The sequence below is a fragment of the Glycine soja genome, chromosome 3 (assembly GCF_004193775.1).
Source record: "Glycine soja cultivar W05 chromosome 3, ASM419377v2, whole genome shotgun sequence".
In the NCBI taxonomy this organism is placed as follows: Eukaryota; Viridiplantae; Streptophyta; class Magnoliopsida; order Fabales; family Fabaceae; genus Glycine; species Glycine soja.
Genome location: NC_041004.1, coordinates 42,402,207 through 42,415,294, shown reverse-complemented (window position 1 = coordinate 42,415,294; position 13,088 = coordinate 42,402,207). Strand labels below are relative to the sequence as shown.

The following is a 13,088-nucleotide window of genomic DNA, read 5'->3' as shown; positions in this document are numbered from 1 at the left end:
ACGATGCATAAAGACCATAAAAAAAAAAAAAAAGAGGGATAGGAAATCAACAACGAAAAGAAAAAAGCGGGGAAGGTTAACGAGCAATCGATTTTGACATAATCCAACTTACTTGGGGAGGGGGGAGGATAAAAGATAAAATGTTCAAGTCCAAGTAAACTAATAGAACTTGCATGCTTGTCGTATGAACTGTTCCTTTTTCAAGTATTCTTATTTTTTGAATAAATAAATTTAAAAAAATGCAAGCTCTACATAACAACCATGGCAACCTGCTAGGCTGCTGAAATTACAAACCATCAATTCTTAATTAGAAAAAGTATTATCGTTAAAAACAAAAAAAACAGCAATAATTGTTACAGTGATAACATTTGTTAACTAGATACGTTAACACCAACCCTCCCGAACTGATACTAGACGCATGAGATGAGGAATATATCCTCAAATCTAGGAAACTTCACACAATCATTCTATTTAAGTTTCCATTATCTTATATTCTGCCTTCATCAAAGCGACAAAAATGAAATAGAAATCTTCTCACAGCATAATATCCACAAACTAATAGGACTCTATTGCCCATGGGAACTACTACAATTAAAATTTAGAAGTATCAAATCTCAATTATAGCACACAATTGTCAAGCGTACTGACTCGTGGCCTTGTGTAAACTGACATTCATTATAATTGTCTTTCCCACTCTTTTCCTATTGGTTTCTCTGGTGTTCACGCGTCCTTTGGGTGTAAGACTAGTCCCTTTCAGGTACGGAACAATATGGTTTTAGTCCTCTTCACAAGTAGCATCTTCAGGGCTCAAACCTTTATCCCTTCAGCATACATTGCTTGCCAATATCTATGCCTAACATCCAAATCAAGAATGTAGAAGCATAAATGTCAACATACCCATCATTTATATTACAAAGTGGACACAAAGTTTGTCATTGTCCACCACATATATTTCAACTCTGTGTTAACATCCTCAAAACAGAACCAGAATAAAATAAGAAAATTGACATGTTGAGTTACTCATAATACACCTACTTTATATATAGCCTAGTATTGGATGGAATTTGGTTTGTTTTAGGAATTGTCTTCGATTTAGTACAAACATTGTCTCACTTCAGCATTCTAAATGACATGTTTTATGAAGCAATAAAATCAAAAAGTTCTTGATAATTTATTGAGTAATGAACTGTTTAATACTCTGTAGACTGGTCTAACATTTTGTGTGCAAGGGAATTAAGGAACAGTTCTTGACAATTTAAACATAACGTAATCTTTCTCTACATTGTGAGTGCGTGTGTGATTGAGCTATATTCTTTATGTTTTCATCACATTGCAAGGAACATTAATGCCTAAAAAAGGACCAAGAAAATTTAAGGGAAGAAATGAACAAGAAGGAGAAATTCTATATTTGAAATTGTAAAACATGCCCCTCTTAATATCTGACAAGTACAACAAGGACTAAATTCAATGAAGGATAAACCTCCATTTGACACAAGTTCAGAAGCAAAGTAACGACAAAAGGGAGAAAAGCACAGGTGTCAAACCATCAACCAACTTCCCCCATCTCAACACCACCAGAGAAGTATAGCAAGAAAATATAAAAGCAAAAAGTGCATGCATATATAACTGAAAAAGTAAGATGTGGAAATCTTACTAGTGACACAGGTCTTCTAGTTCCTGCTATTCATAAGTAACTTCTCTGAAAAAATTCATATGTAATTTCTGTATTATGTAACACATTTACAATGCAAACATATATATATGAGACTGGCAATTTTACAATCAATGATGGAAGATCTACCAATTAATGTATGTTTGCATTGTAAATGTGTTACATAATACAGAAATTACATATGAATTTTTTCAGAGAAGTTACTTATGAATAGCAGGATATATATATATATATTAAAAGACATGCATCAATATTGAGTAAAAAAGATCTTGTATTGCAATCCAAGTAATGATATTTTTCCTATTTATTTTTCCATTCCACCTCCAATGCAATTTCATTACGGCATTGAAATGGAAGAGTAAATGGTGGATTATACTGCAAGAAAATAAAAGAGTGACATTTGAAGAAAAGGAACGGGTATACCTTCCTTTAACCCCAAGATTGCATTAAGATTCTAACCCGTGCAACTTCAACTGAAGTTCCCTCTTTAATTTTAAACTGACTGTCACTTTTTAAAGCATCTTGTAGTTTCAATTCGCGCTGCTTAATTTCTTCATCATTCACAAAAACCTGATTCACAAAGCAAAGTAAAATATTTATTTGATTGAGGACTTTAAGTTAAATTTGAATAAAACTTTTATCTTATCCATTTATGCTGCAATACAGATAGAGCAGTCTAATTTACTCTTTAACTTTATGGTTAACCAACCAAGATTCATACTCAGGCACACCAATACAACAACAACAACAACAACGCCTTATCCCACTAGGTGGGGTCGGCTACATGGATCAACTTCCGCCATAATGTTCTATCAAGTACCATACTTCTATCCAAACCATTAATTTCGAGATCCTTTTTTATAACCTCTCTTATAGTCTTTTTGGGTCTTCCTCTGCCTCGAATTGTTTGTCTTCTCTCCATCTGGTCTACTCTCCTCACTACAGAGTCTACCGGTCTTCTCTCTACATGCCCAAACCACCTAAGTCTATTTTCCACCATCTTCTCTACAATAGGCGCTACTCCAACCCTCTCTCTAATAGCTTCGTTTCTAATTTTATCCTGTCGAGTCTTACCACACATCCACCGCAACATCCTCATCTCCGCTACACCGACTTTATTCTCATGTTGGCTCTTGACCGCCCAACATTCTGTTCCGTACAAAATCGCCGGTCTTACCGCAGTCCGATAAAACTTTCCCTTTAGCTTGATCGGTACCTTTGCATCACATAACACCCTCGATGCTTTTCTCCATTTCATCCATCCTGCTTGAATGCGATGATTCACATCCCCTTCAATTTCCCCATCATCCTGTATTACAGACCCAAGATATTTAAACCGTGTGACTTGAGGGATAATATGGTCTCCTATTTTCACCTCTGAGTTAGAAACCCTCCTTCTTTTGTTGAACTTACATTCCATATACTCCGATTTGCTTCTGCTTAGGCGAAAGCCATGTGTTTCTAGAGCTCGTCTCCAAGTTTCCAACCTCTCATTCAATTCCTCCCTCGACTCTCCAAGGAGGACTATGTCATCTGCAAAAAGCATGCATCTCGGCGCTATCTCTTGGATTTGTTCCGTGAGGACATCCAAAATTAAGGTAAAAAGGTAGGGGCTAAGGGTTGACCCTTGATGTAAACCAATTGTGATGGGAAAATCGTCTGACTCTCCACCCTGTGTCCTAACACTAGTCGATACCCTATCATACATATCTTGGATAGCTCGAATATATGCAACCCTAACCCCTTTCTTCTCTAGAGCTTTCCACAAAATCTCTCTAGGCACTCTATCATACGCTTTCTCCAAGTCAATAAAAATCAAGTGCAAGTCTTGTTGGGCCATGCGATATTGCTCCATCACCCGCCGTAATAAATAAATCGCTTCCATGGTCGACCTTCCCGGCATGAAACCAAATTGATTCTCAGTAACTTGAGTCTCCTTTCTTAATCTCTGTTCGATCACTCTTTCCCATAATTTCATGGTATGACTCATGAGCTTGATTCCCCTATAATTTGCACAATTTTGTATATCCCCCTTGTTCTTATAGATTGGCACTAACGTGCTTCTCCTCCATTCCTCCGGCATGCGTTTTGACCTCATAATTTCGTTAAAGAGTTCGGTGAGCCACTCAAGACCTCTATCTCCAAGAGTTTTCCACACTTCAATAGGTATGTTGTCTGGCCCCACCGCCTTACCATTACTCATTCTTTTCAACGCTTCCTTTACTTCCTGTTTCTGAATCCGACGATAGTACTTATAGTTCCGGTCCTCTTCTCTTGTGTCTAGACTGTTAGAGTCATATCCATATCCATCATTAAATAAGTTGTGGAAATACGCATTCCACCTTTCCTTGATATCTTTTTCATGCACTAAGACTTTGCCTTCTTCATCCTTAACACACTTTACTTGATCCAAATCTCTAGTCTTCCTCTCTCTACCCTTAGCAAGCCTATATATAGATCTTTCTCCGTCCCTGGTTCCTAGAGCTTGGTATAGTCCGTCAAAAGCTTGGGCTCTTGCCTCACTCACCGCCTTCTTGGTTTCATTTCTAGCTATCTTATACTTATCCCAAGTTTCAGAATTTCTACATCTAGACCACTCCTTGAAACACTCCTTTTTTACTCTAACTTTGCTCTGAACATTTTCATTCCACCACCACGATTCTTTACCCCTAGGTCCAAAACCTCTAGATTCACCCAACGTCTCTTTAGCCACTTTAATAATCTCTTGGGACATCTTGTTCCACATATCATTTGCACTTCCTTGTGATTGTCCACACCAACCCTCCCATATCTTTTGTTGGAAGATTCCTTGTTTCTCACCCTTCAAGTGCCACCATTTGATCCTTGGTGCTACCAGAGGACTTCTTCTCTTTGCCCTTTCTCTAATTCTTACATCCATAACCAAAACTCTATGTTGGGTAGTCAAGCTCTCTCCCGGGATAACTTTACAGTTCAAGCAATACTTCCTATCAGACTTCCTGATAAGGAAGAAATCTATCTGAGAACATGTCCCTCCACTTTTGTAAGTGATAAGATGTTCCTCTCTTTTCTTAAACCATGTATTGGCTATAGAAAGATCCAAAGCCTCCGAAAACTCCAAGATGGATTTACCCTCCCCATTCATCTCCCCTAGGCCAAAACCCCCATGCACCCCTTCAAAACCTCTAGCCACGCTACCTACATGTCCATTGAGATCCCCTCCTAGGAAAACTTTCTCTCCTTGGGGTATATCCTGAAGTACCCCTTCTAGATCCTCCCAAAATTTTACCTTAAAGTGTTCTGCTAACCCAACCTGAGGTGCGTACCCACTAATAACATTAAAGGTGTCCTGTCCCACTACCAATTTTAAGACTATGATACGATCTCCTACTCTTCTTACATCCACGACATCCTTCTTCCACTCCTTGTCCACAATAATCCCTACCCCATTTCTTGATCTGATTTTTCCCGTATACCACAGCTTAAATCCCGAGTTGTCTAATTCTTTCGCTTTTTCACCTGTCCACTTAGTTTCTTGTAGGCACATAAAATTGATCTTCCTCCTCACCATAACATCCACTATTTCCATAGATTTTCCAGTAAGTGTGCCTATATTCCATGTACCAAAGCGAATCCTCCTGTCATGAACTAGCTTCTTTACCCACACCCGTTCACGAAAATGTGGGAACCCTTGCTTACTTTTCACTACATCCGGGCGGCGATGCAGCGGCTCTTGCTCTTTTGACACTGTACTCGAGCCATACAGCGCGTTGCTTCCGGGCAACGACCTAGCATTCACATTATTACGTAATTGATCCATGTCATAGAGATTCGACAAAGTTTAACGTTGGCTGTCGAAAGCCTAACACAACCCTCTCCTTTTATCCGGGCTTGAGACCGGCTAAGAATAGCAAAGCTACCCTAGGCAGGATTAAAAAACTTCGTACCCCATTGCCCAGAGGCTCTTCGCTATGCGAAGGTATGGGGGAGGGATGTTGTACGCAGCCTTACCCTTGCATATGCAAAGAGACTGTTTCCGGATTCGAACCCATGACCAACAAGTCACCAAGGCACAACTTTACCGCTACACCAGGGCTCGCCCTCCTCACACACACCAATATTCAGTTAAAATAAAAATGCAACACATCCTTGCACACAAAATACAAAAAAAATGGAACACATCCAGATGAACATACATGCGTAAAAACATAAAAATATATGTGCGATAATAAATTTTGAAATAAATCAACTGTGTATTATTGGTGCTTCCTCCAGTAATTAATTATTTACAGAAGTAATGGCTTTCTGCAAATAAAACCCAAATAGCAGACAACCGGCAAAAAATGAAATTAAATTACATTTGTATACAAGTTATTTGTAAAAAGTATCAAGGCAATAGCGCACCTGAAAAGGAAACTACATCAATTATTTTTCTGGGCACCTCTTTAATCCTCACAGAGGAATCTTTAGCCAGTGACAAGTTAGCTCCATACTTTGATGGCATGACAAAAGACATTTTCCAATTATCTTGATCTTCCATCTAAGATAATATCATTGATAAATTAGAACATCATAAATTATGAAAAATAGCTCCTAATCAAATAAATGTATTAATTATTAAATATAGAACTTCCAGAAAATACCATCACAAAATCCACACAGTTAAGTGCAAAGTGACACTAGTACACTGAGTATATCATAAAATTGAAAACAAAAGGAAAAAGACAATGAAAAATGAACCCATGACCTAAAAGGGAAAATAATAGAGTTATCATGTCATCTAATTGGGATAGATATAGGTGATTTATAAGGCGAAGAATGGTATCAATTTATCCAATCTCAGACAGAGCTTAAACTTTACAATTTACATATTAATTAGCCCATATGTTAAAGAACGTATGAATTCAAAAGAATTTTCAGGTGTTAACTATTTATTTAGATAGCGTGACAGAAAATGGGCCCGACAAAATATGCCAGGGTAATCTAGCCATTGCTGAATAATTAGGAGAGCTTTATTTCAATTGAGTCTGAATTCCAGAAGGATGGTTTTTAAATTGTGAATTATAGTAGGTCAAAAATTCATAGTATGAAAATAAGTTAGGTGCAATTATTTCACTGCCATTGTTGACAATAGTTTTATCAAATTGTTGTGCCTACAGGCATTTTAGCTTTGGCTGTTTAAGTGTTGCCTTGATATGAAAAGGCATGTTTCTACAGTTATGTTTGCTGAAACGAATTCATATTAAATAAAAAAAATATAATTACACTAAACTTGCAGGCAATGCATATAAAAATAAATAAGATAAAGATTGTAAATGAGACATTTCAAAAAATCCATGAAAAAATAATCACAATACCTTTGTTGTTAACACAGGAGTTGTCATATCCATTTTAACCCCATCAGATTGATTCTTACTTGTGAAAACAGGTGTATTCATCTCCATTTTCTCTTTAGTTGTATTCTACCAGCAGAACAACAACACACATCTATAACTTTTCTCTTCTCTTAAAATAGAAGGGGAAAACAAAAAGGGACAGTGATCAAAGGCAACCCAGTAAAATTTTAAAATGCATGAATGTGGTTCAATTCTAAAATATATAACTACCTTACCAAAATGGTACTCAGCCAGAACATTGAAGGACCGAGAAGCACCATTGAAATCAAACCCACTCTTTCCAGGCATTGTTGTCTCTGCCACAAAGTAAGGCTGCAAAGATAATCATCAGATCAAGGGGAGACATTCCCAAGACCAGATGGTGTGTCAGTGACGACAAAGCACTTGTATGTATTTGATATGTAAGGATTCTGTAACAGCATATCAACTCTAAAGCCTAAGAATATTATGTAAACCGAGTCCCTTAAATGCCAGAAGCATAATACATGGCGCAATAGGTTCCATTCCATCCCTATATGCAATAAATTTAAAAAGTTTGGCTAATCCTTGCCCTAAAGACAAAGGTTAAAAAAATACTAAATAGAACTCTGTTATAGGAAGTCCCAACAAGAATGCATTCGTAACATTAAATATTATACTACATTCTAATAAAACTCTGTATTTATCGATTCCTGAATCATTGACCTTAGAGGTTAATGGTTAGCAGAACCGTAATTTATATGAAGAAAGCACCTATGCTTACTTGCACATTTGGAGAACAAGAAGAAATGACTCTATTCTTCAAAAAACAATGAATTGAAATATAAATTTACATCAAAGAAAGGGAGCTAAGCAAACACACAAACCTCGACTTCCCTAATCTCATACTGGTCCCTTCTACTCAGAACTTTGAACTCGACAGTCTCAAGGTTCGGAACTGCAACGAAGCTCCAACACAGAAACGATTAATTACGCAATAAAAAGGAACAAATTAACAGAAATATATATATTAGAGGATGAAAATTAACTAATTAGTAGTAATAACCACTCATCAACGCCTCCTCGAGATTGCGGTTTTCAAATCTCTTCGGAAACACGTATTTCGCAGTCTCGGCAGCCACGTCCGCTAGAACTACGGCACAAAAATTAATTAGGAAAATTTCATAGTGAAGAGAATGAGAGAAAATCACGAAGAGTTAAAATTCGGTGTAGGAAAACATTTACGTCGCTGGGAGAGAGTGTTGGCTTGAGGAGCGAGGGCGAAAATGAGTGAGATTCGGGATTCGAAGGGTGAAATGGTTCTCCGGCGCGTGCTACTGCTGATTCTCTCGCCGTAAGAGGCGGAGTTGGTGACGGAGAGATTCGAAGAGTGTTTAGTGGGTTTTACTGGAATCGGTGTTAAGATACTCGATTGCAGAGAAAAGAGAAGAAGTGTTGCAAAGAGTAACATGTTTTCTTCTGCGGATTGAATTTGATTCACCACACGACGCGAGTTTCTTCTACTTCTTCTGCGTTTTGAATTTCGGTTGCTCTTTGCGACTTTGGTCCACTTGTCGTTATGATTTTTCCCGGCACAAAAACTATCTATACGTCTACACTGTTTTCAGATACTTTACCTCGAACCGCAACTACATGATTTTGTCATTATCTCCTCCTATGAAAATATTAATTATTTAAATAATTGCAATAAAATATGTTTTTCTACCCAAATTTCTCTATAAAAACAATCATATTATAATCTCCTTGTAATAATTATTCTAATGTATCTTATAAATAAAAAACAAATATATTTAATCATGACTTCAACAGCTATTGTAAGCATTTTGGGTTGGTAAATACTTAGATAATCTAGAATTTCAGGAATAAAATCTGTTAGATCTATGGACTTAACAAATCAAACTTAAAAATTCAATATAATTATACAAACTACAAAGAAAGAAAAAAGAGTCTGTTATCTACCCGAATCCATAGGCTTAACTGATATACGCACCTTGCCTATAAATAATTCTTACCTAAAGTTTATAAGTCCTAGTTTAGAAACATTTAATTAAGACAAATGTAATTGTGTTGTAAATTGGGACTAAGGGATTCTTATTGATAAGGTCTCCGCAGTCCGATTGATAAGGTCAGTTGTATCTATTAATTAAAGGGGTCCTTTAGAGGGGTGTTACAAGAGTGCAAAACCATGTGGTTAAAGTGAGAAGCTGAAAATGGCGATGAAGAAGTTGGCGTTGGTGAAAGTGAAAGCCCCTTGTTGTCCTCTCCCCTCCCCACCAGCACCAGGAGACACAGCCGTCTCCCCCGTCCACTACGCCCGCTTCCTGGACTTCCTGAAATCCCACTGGGCCCCACCTTTCACCCCGGACACCCTCCTCCACTTTTTGAAATCCAAGCTCCATCACCACCCTTCCTTCTCCCACTTCGACTTCCACCTCTTCACATGGGCCTCCTCCTCCCTCGACTCTTTCCGCCACACCCACCTCACCTTCCACTGGATGGCCCGCTCCCTCGCCTCCACCCACCGCCTCCCCCAACTCCGCACCCTCCTCCACCTCATCTCCTCCAACCCCTGCCCCTGCTCCCCCTCCATCTTCTCCTGCCCCCAAACCCAACCCATCTTCTCCCTCTCCATCCACGCCTTCTCCAAATCCAATCTCCTCAACGACGCCGTTTCCGCTTTCCACTCCATGTGCAAACTAATCGACGGCAAGCCCAACGTCGCCGTCTGTAACCTCCTCATCCACGCCTTCGTTAAACGCGGCTCCCTCAACGCCGCTCTCCAGTTTTACCGCGAGATGGTGCTAAAACACAGGGTTAAGCCCGATGTTTTCACCTTTAACATTTTGATTAGTGGTTATTGTAGAAACTCGCAGTTTAACTTGGCGTTGGAGATGTTTCACGAGATGGGGAAAATGGGATGTTTACCCAATGTGGTTACTTTTAATACGTTGATTAAGGGTTTGTTTAGGGAAGGGAACGTTGAGGAAGCCATTGGGATGGCTCGTGAGATGGTTCAATTAGGGATTCGATTTTCGAGTGTTAGTTGTGAGATTTTGGTTCAGGGGCTTTGCAAGGAAGGGAGGGTTTTGCAGGCGTGTGAGTTGTTGCTGGAGTTTTGTGAGAAGAAGGTTTTGCCCGAAGGGTTTGATTGTTTTGCGTTGCTGGAGGTTTTGTGTGGGGAAGGGTATGCTATGAGAGCGTTGGAGGTTGTTTATGAGCTGTGGAATGGGGGTAGTGTTCCGAGTTTGGTTGCTTGTATTGTCATGGTTGATGGGTTGAGAGGGTTGGGGAAGATTGACGAGGCGAGGAGATTGGTGGAAAGGATGCTTGAAGAGGGTTTGGTGCTGGATGTTGTGACTTTCAACTGTGTTCTTCGGGATATTTGTGATAAGCGGAGAACGAATGAGGCGAATAGATTGAGGTTGCTTGCTTCAAGCAAGGGTTTTGAACCAGATGAGATGACGTATAGGATTTTGGTCATGGGGTATATAGGGGAGGGAGGGAGAGAGCAAGGAGAGTTGCTGGTGGATGAGATGTTGGATATGGGGTTTATACCTGATCTTGCTTCATATAATCAATTGATGAGTGGATTGTCGAATTGCCGACGCCCTACACGCCGTCAAGTAAGCAAATTTGATCAATGAATATGCAAGCATTTAAGATTTAACTTGGTTTCAATTTGATGGGGCCAAGGTGATAGGGGAATGATTGAGAACTGAACTGATAAGAGAATTGAAAATGGAGATGTGGGGGATTGAGACAATGAAAATCCTTGTCTCATATGTCATTGCCTCATTGGTACTATGCTACTGTCCCTTGATTAACACCAGGACAGATGCCATTGGAGCTATGGTCTACCTGATGTTTTACAAAGGAATGTTGAGTTAAAGTGTCAAACCAAGCTAGACAGCAATGTTGTTGAGTATTTGGATAATTGAAGTGCCTTTTTTGAGCCTGAAGGTATGCATATCATTGTGTTATAATTTTGCTCTTGTATGGCCAATTTAGTGCCCACTGTACTCTGAAATTTTGGAGGCATTGTTTCATAAAGTATTTGAAAATTCTCAGTTGCTTTTCCCCCCCTTAGATAAGTCATATATATTGTTATTTGTTTCTGGTCCTCGTGAAATAAACAGCTTTATTTGTTTCTGGGCTAATACTAAAGAAATTGCTTAATTTCAACCTTCTTGTTTGTAGATCTTCTTGGCACATTTTCATGTGTTTTGACAAATCAAAGTGTTGTATTTTTATTTATTTTTCAATAAATATTGAGATGTAGTTGAGGTACCAGAAAAAGGCATTGGGTCATGTTCAGGGAAGGAAAAGAGAAAGTATAGACAGTTTGCATGATGACAGTATTTTATTAGTGAAACCATGCCATGAAGTATCCCTGTAGGTTCAGCTAATTTTATGTCACAGTTTGGCTTTACCATTTTATCTTTATTACCAGAAACATAGCATCCCAAAAATTACACAGCAGGATGTATGACTAAATACCATGACAGTGTATTTGCAAGAGAAACATTCAGAAATAATTTGATACTCTGTTATAATTAAGACAAACTTGTTTCTACAAGTATCTCCTTACCTATTTGCATGGTTTTTATGAGAGTAAGTTTTCTACAAACAAACTTGTTTTAATGCAATCTGGATTCTTCGGCATCTTGCAATTGAATCTTATGTTGCTGTTTTGGTTTGATTGATAGTCCATAATTTTTTAGGTTTGACCTTTCTGTTCCCTCTTTTATGCCTTAGATTCTCTTGAGTTTCTGGCCTTGCTTTAAAATTGTCAATATGTATAGTTCGAATTGTGTTGTGTTATGTCACTTCCTTGTTTGATTTGTAATGGTATTGGGATGTCAGATTTGACTCTTCTAGAGTGAAGAACACACTTTTAGAAGATAAATTGTCGAGTTATAATTGTTGATTGAAAAATTATCATTTGAAATTATGATGGGATACAAGAACATATATAAAGTATATAACCAACAAAGTTGTTTGTATTATTCTGTTAATTTTTCAATCAATGGTTGTGAGTTATAACTTCGTACTTTATTTTTTAAAGTACACATTTTTTTTTAGAGGAGACAAATCCTGTAAAAGCAGCTGCTTAAGCTCATTTCTTTGTTTCCATCGATGCAGTCTCCATGCTACCCTCTTTGGATGCGTTAGAAATGACCCAGGTGAAAATGGAGCTGGATTCTACAATCTCCTCGATGGGATTTCTGCTAATAGAAAGTTTGTTTGTTAAGATGCAGTAGCTTCAGTTTGTAATGTGTAGTTTTATCAGGGATTTACAAATGATTCATTGTTATAGGCAAAAAGATTTACCAAAATATGTACTAGTTTGTTTTACTGAAAAATTTAGTTAGCTTGTGCTGCAAGCACTGTTTATTTGCTTGTATTTAAAGGAACGGGAAACAAAAATCAAGTTATGATGATTGAGAATGTGACTTACGGCTTTGAAAAGTTTCTTCAGCACTCTGAACAAGAAGTGGATTAGCATTGTGCATCAATTGTTTTTCGCTGATAAATTTCAATCGCTATCTGTTTCTGCTGGATATATTGATGGACTTTGAGCACGAATGTGATTTCGTTTTATCTTTGCATCTATATATGAGCGATTGTAGATGATAACCATATAATAGTATGAATTTCTAACCACACACGCTTAAATTTGATTATATTAAACAAAAAGATCTTTAGATATAGGTAGTGTAATCTATTTTTTTGAAGCCAATTTTTGGTCTAGACCCCATTTACATGAGATCGAGTCACAAATATTTCTGTCATGAGAAAAACTAGTAATATATTTTAACAGTTTTTTTAATACGCTTATTACTATTTATTAAAAATTATAAGTAAAAATATAGCATTAAATAAGAAATGAAGTTTTATATTTTATAATATTAAATAAACGTTAACAAATATTGAAATATACATCGCCAACATTTCTCTTGCAACCTAGAAGCTACAGTAGAAACAACTTTCAGTGAATTTTTTTTCTTTTCATACACAAAATCAAACATGTATGATGTATCACCTGAATCAATGAGCTTTCA

General features: G+C 37.6%; 2 protein-coding genes across 4 annotated transcripts; one reads left to right on the top strand and one right to left on the bottom strand.

Annotated features, from left to right (window-relative positions):
* Nucleotides 1-278: 278 nt before the first annotated feature.
* Nucleotides 279-8,628, bottom strand: LOC114407208 (heme-binding-like protein At3g10130, chloroplastic). 3 transcript variants are annotated; one of them, XR_003665626.1, is made up of 9 exons: nt 8,251-8,626; nt 8,072-8,158; nt 7,893-7,963; nt 7,258-7,359; nt 7,009-7,113; nt 6,056-6,191; nt 2,096-2,242; nt 1,655-1,699; nt 279-853 (listed from the first exon to the last, which is right to left on the bottom strand). XR_003665626.1 is itself a non-coding variant. In XM_028370233.1 (7 exons), the coding sequence occupies exons 1-7, from the start codon at nt 8,474-8,476 to the stop codon at nt 816-818; spliced, it is 765 nt and encodes a 254-aa protein (XP_028226034.1). In that variant the 5' UTR covers nt 8,477-8,628; the 3' UTR covers nt 279-815. The 3 variants fall into 3 exon arrangements, 1 of the variants encoding a protein (XP_028226034.1); XR_003665625.1 differs by lacking the exon at nt 1,655-1,699; XM_028370233.1 differs by lacking the exons at nt 1,655-1,699; nt 2,096-2,242 and having other exon boundaries at nt 8,251-8,628.
* A 443-nt stretch (nt 8,629-9,071) lies between these two features.
* Nucleotides 9,072-12,542, top strand: LOC114407207 (pentatricopeptide repeat-containing protein At2g36240). Its single transcript, XM_028370232.1, has 2 exons — nt 9,072-10,986; nt 12,169-12,542. The coding sequence occupies exon 1, from the start codon at nt 9,237-9,239 to the stop codon at nt 10,668-10,670; it is 1,434 nt and encodes a 477-aa protein (XP_028226033.1). The 5' UTR covers nt 9,072-9,236; the 3' UTR covers nt 10,671-10,986; nt 12,169-12,542.
* Nucleotides 12,543-13,088: the final 546 nt, after the last annotated feature.

What these genes read in the sequence shown, in the direction of transcription:
- LOC114407208 (XM_028370233.1), bottom strand. Translation starts at nt 8,476, where the DNA reads ATGTTACTCTTTGCAACACTTCTTCTCTTTTCTCTGCAATCGAGTATC. An exon ending in CTGAGTACCATTTTGGTAAG is followed by an intron (nt 7,114 to 7,257) that starts GTAGTTATATAT and finishes TTCTGCTGGTAG; the next exon opens with AATACAACTAAAGAGAAAAT. An exon ending in CTCCTGTGTTAACAACAAAG is followed by an intron (nt 6,192 to 7,008) that starts GTATTGTGATTA and finishes ATATTATCTTAG; the next exon opens with ATGGAAGATCAAGATAATTG.
- LOC114407207 (XM_028370232.1), top strand. Translation starts at nt 9,237, where the DNA reads ATGGCGATGAAGAAGTTGGCGTTGGTGAAAGTGAAAGCCCCTTGTTGT.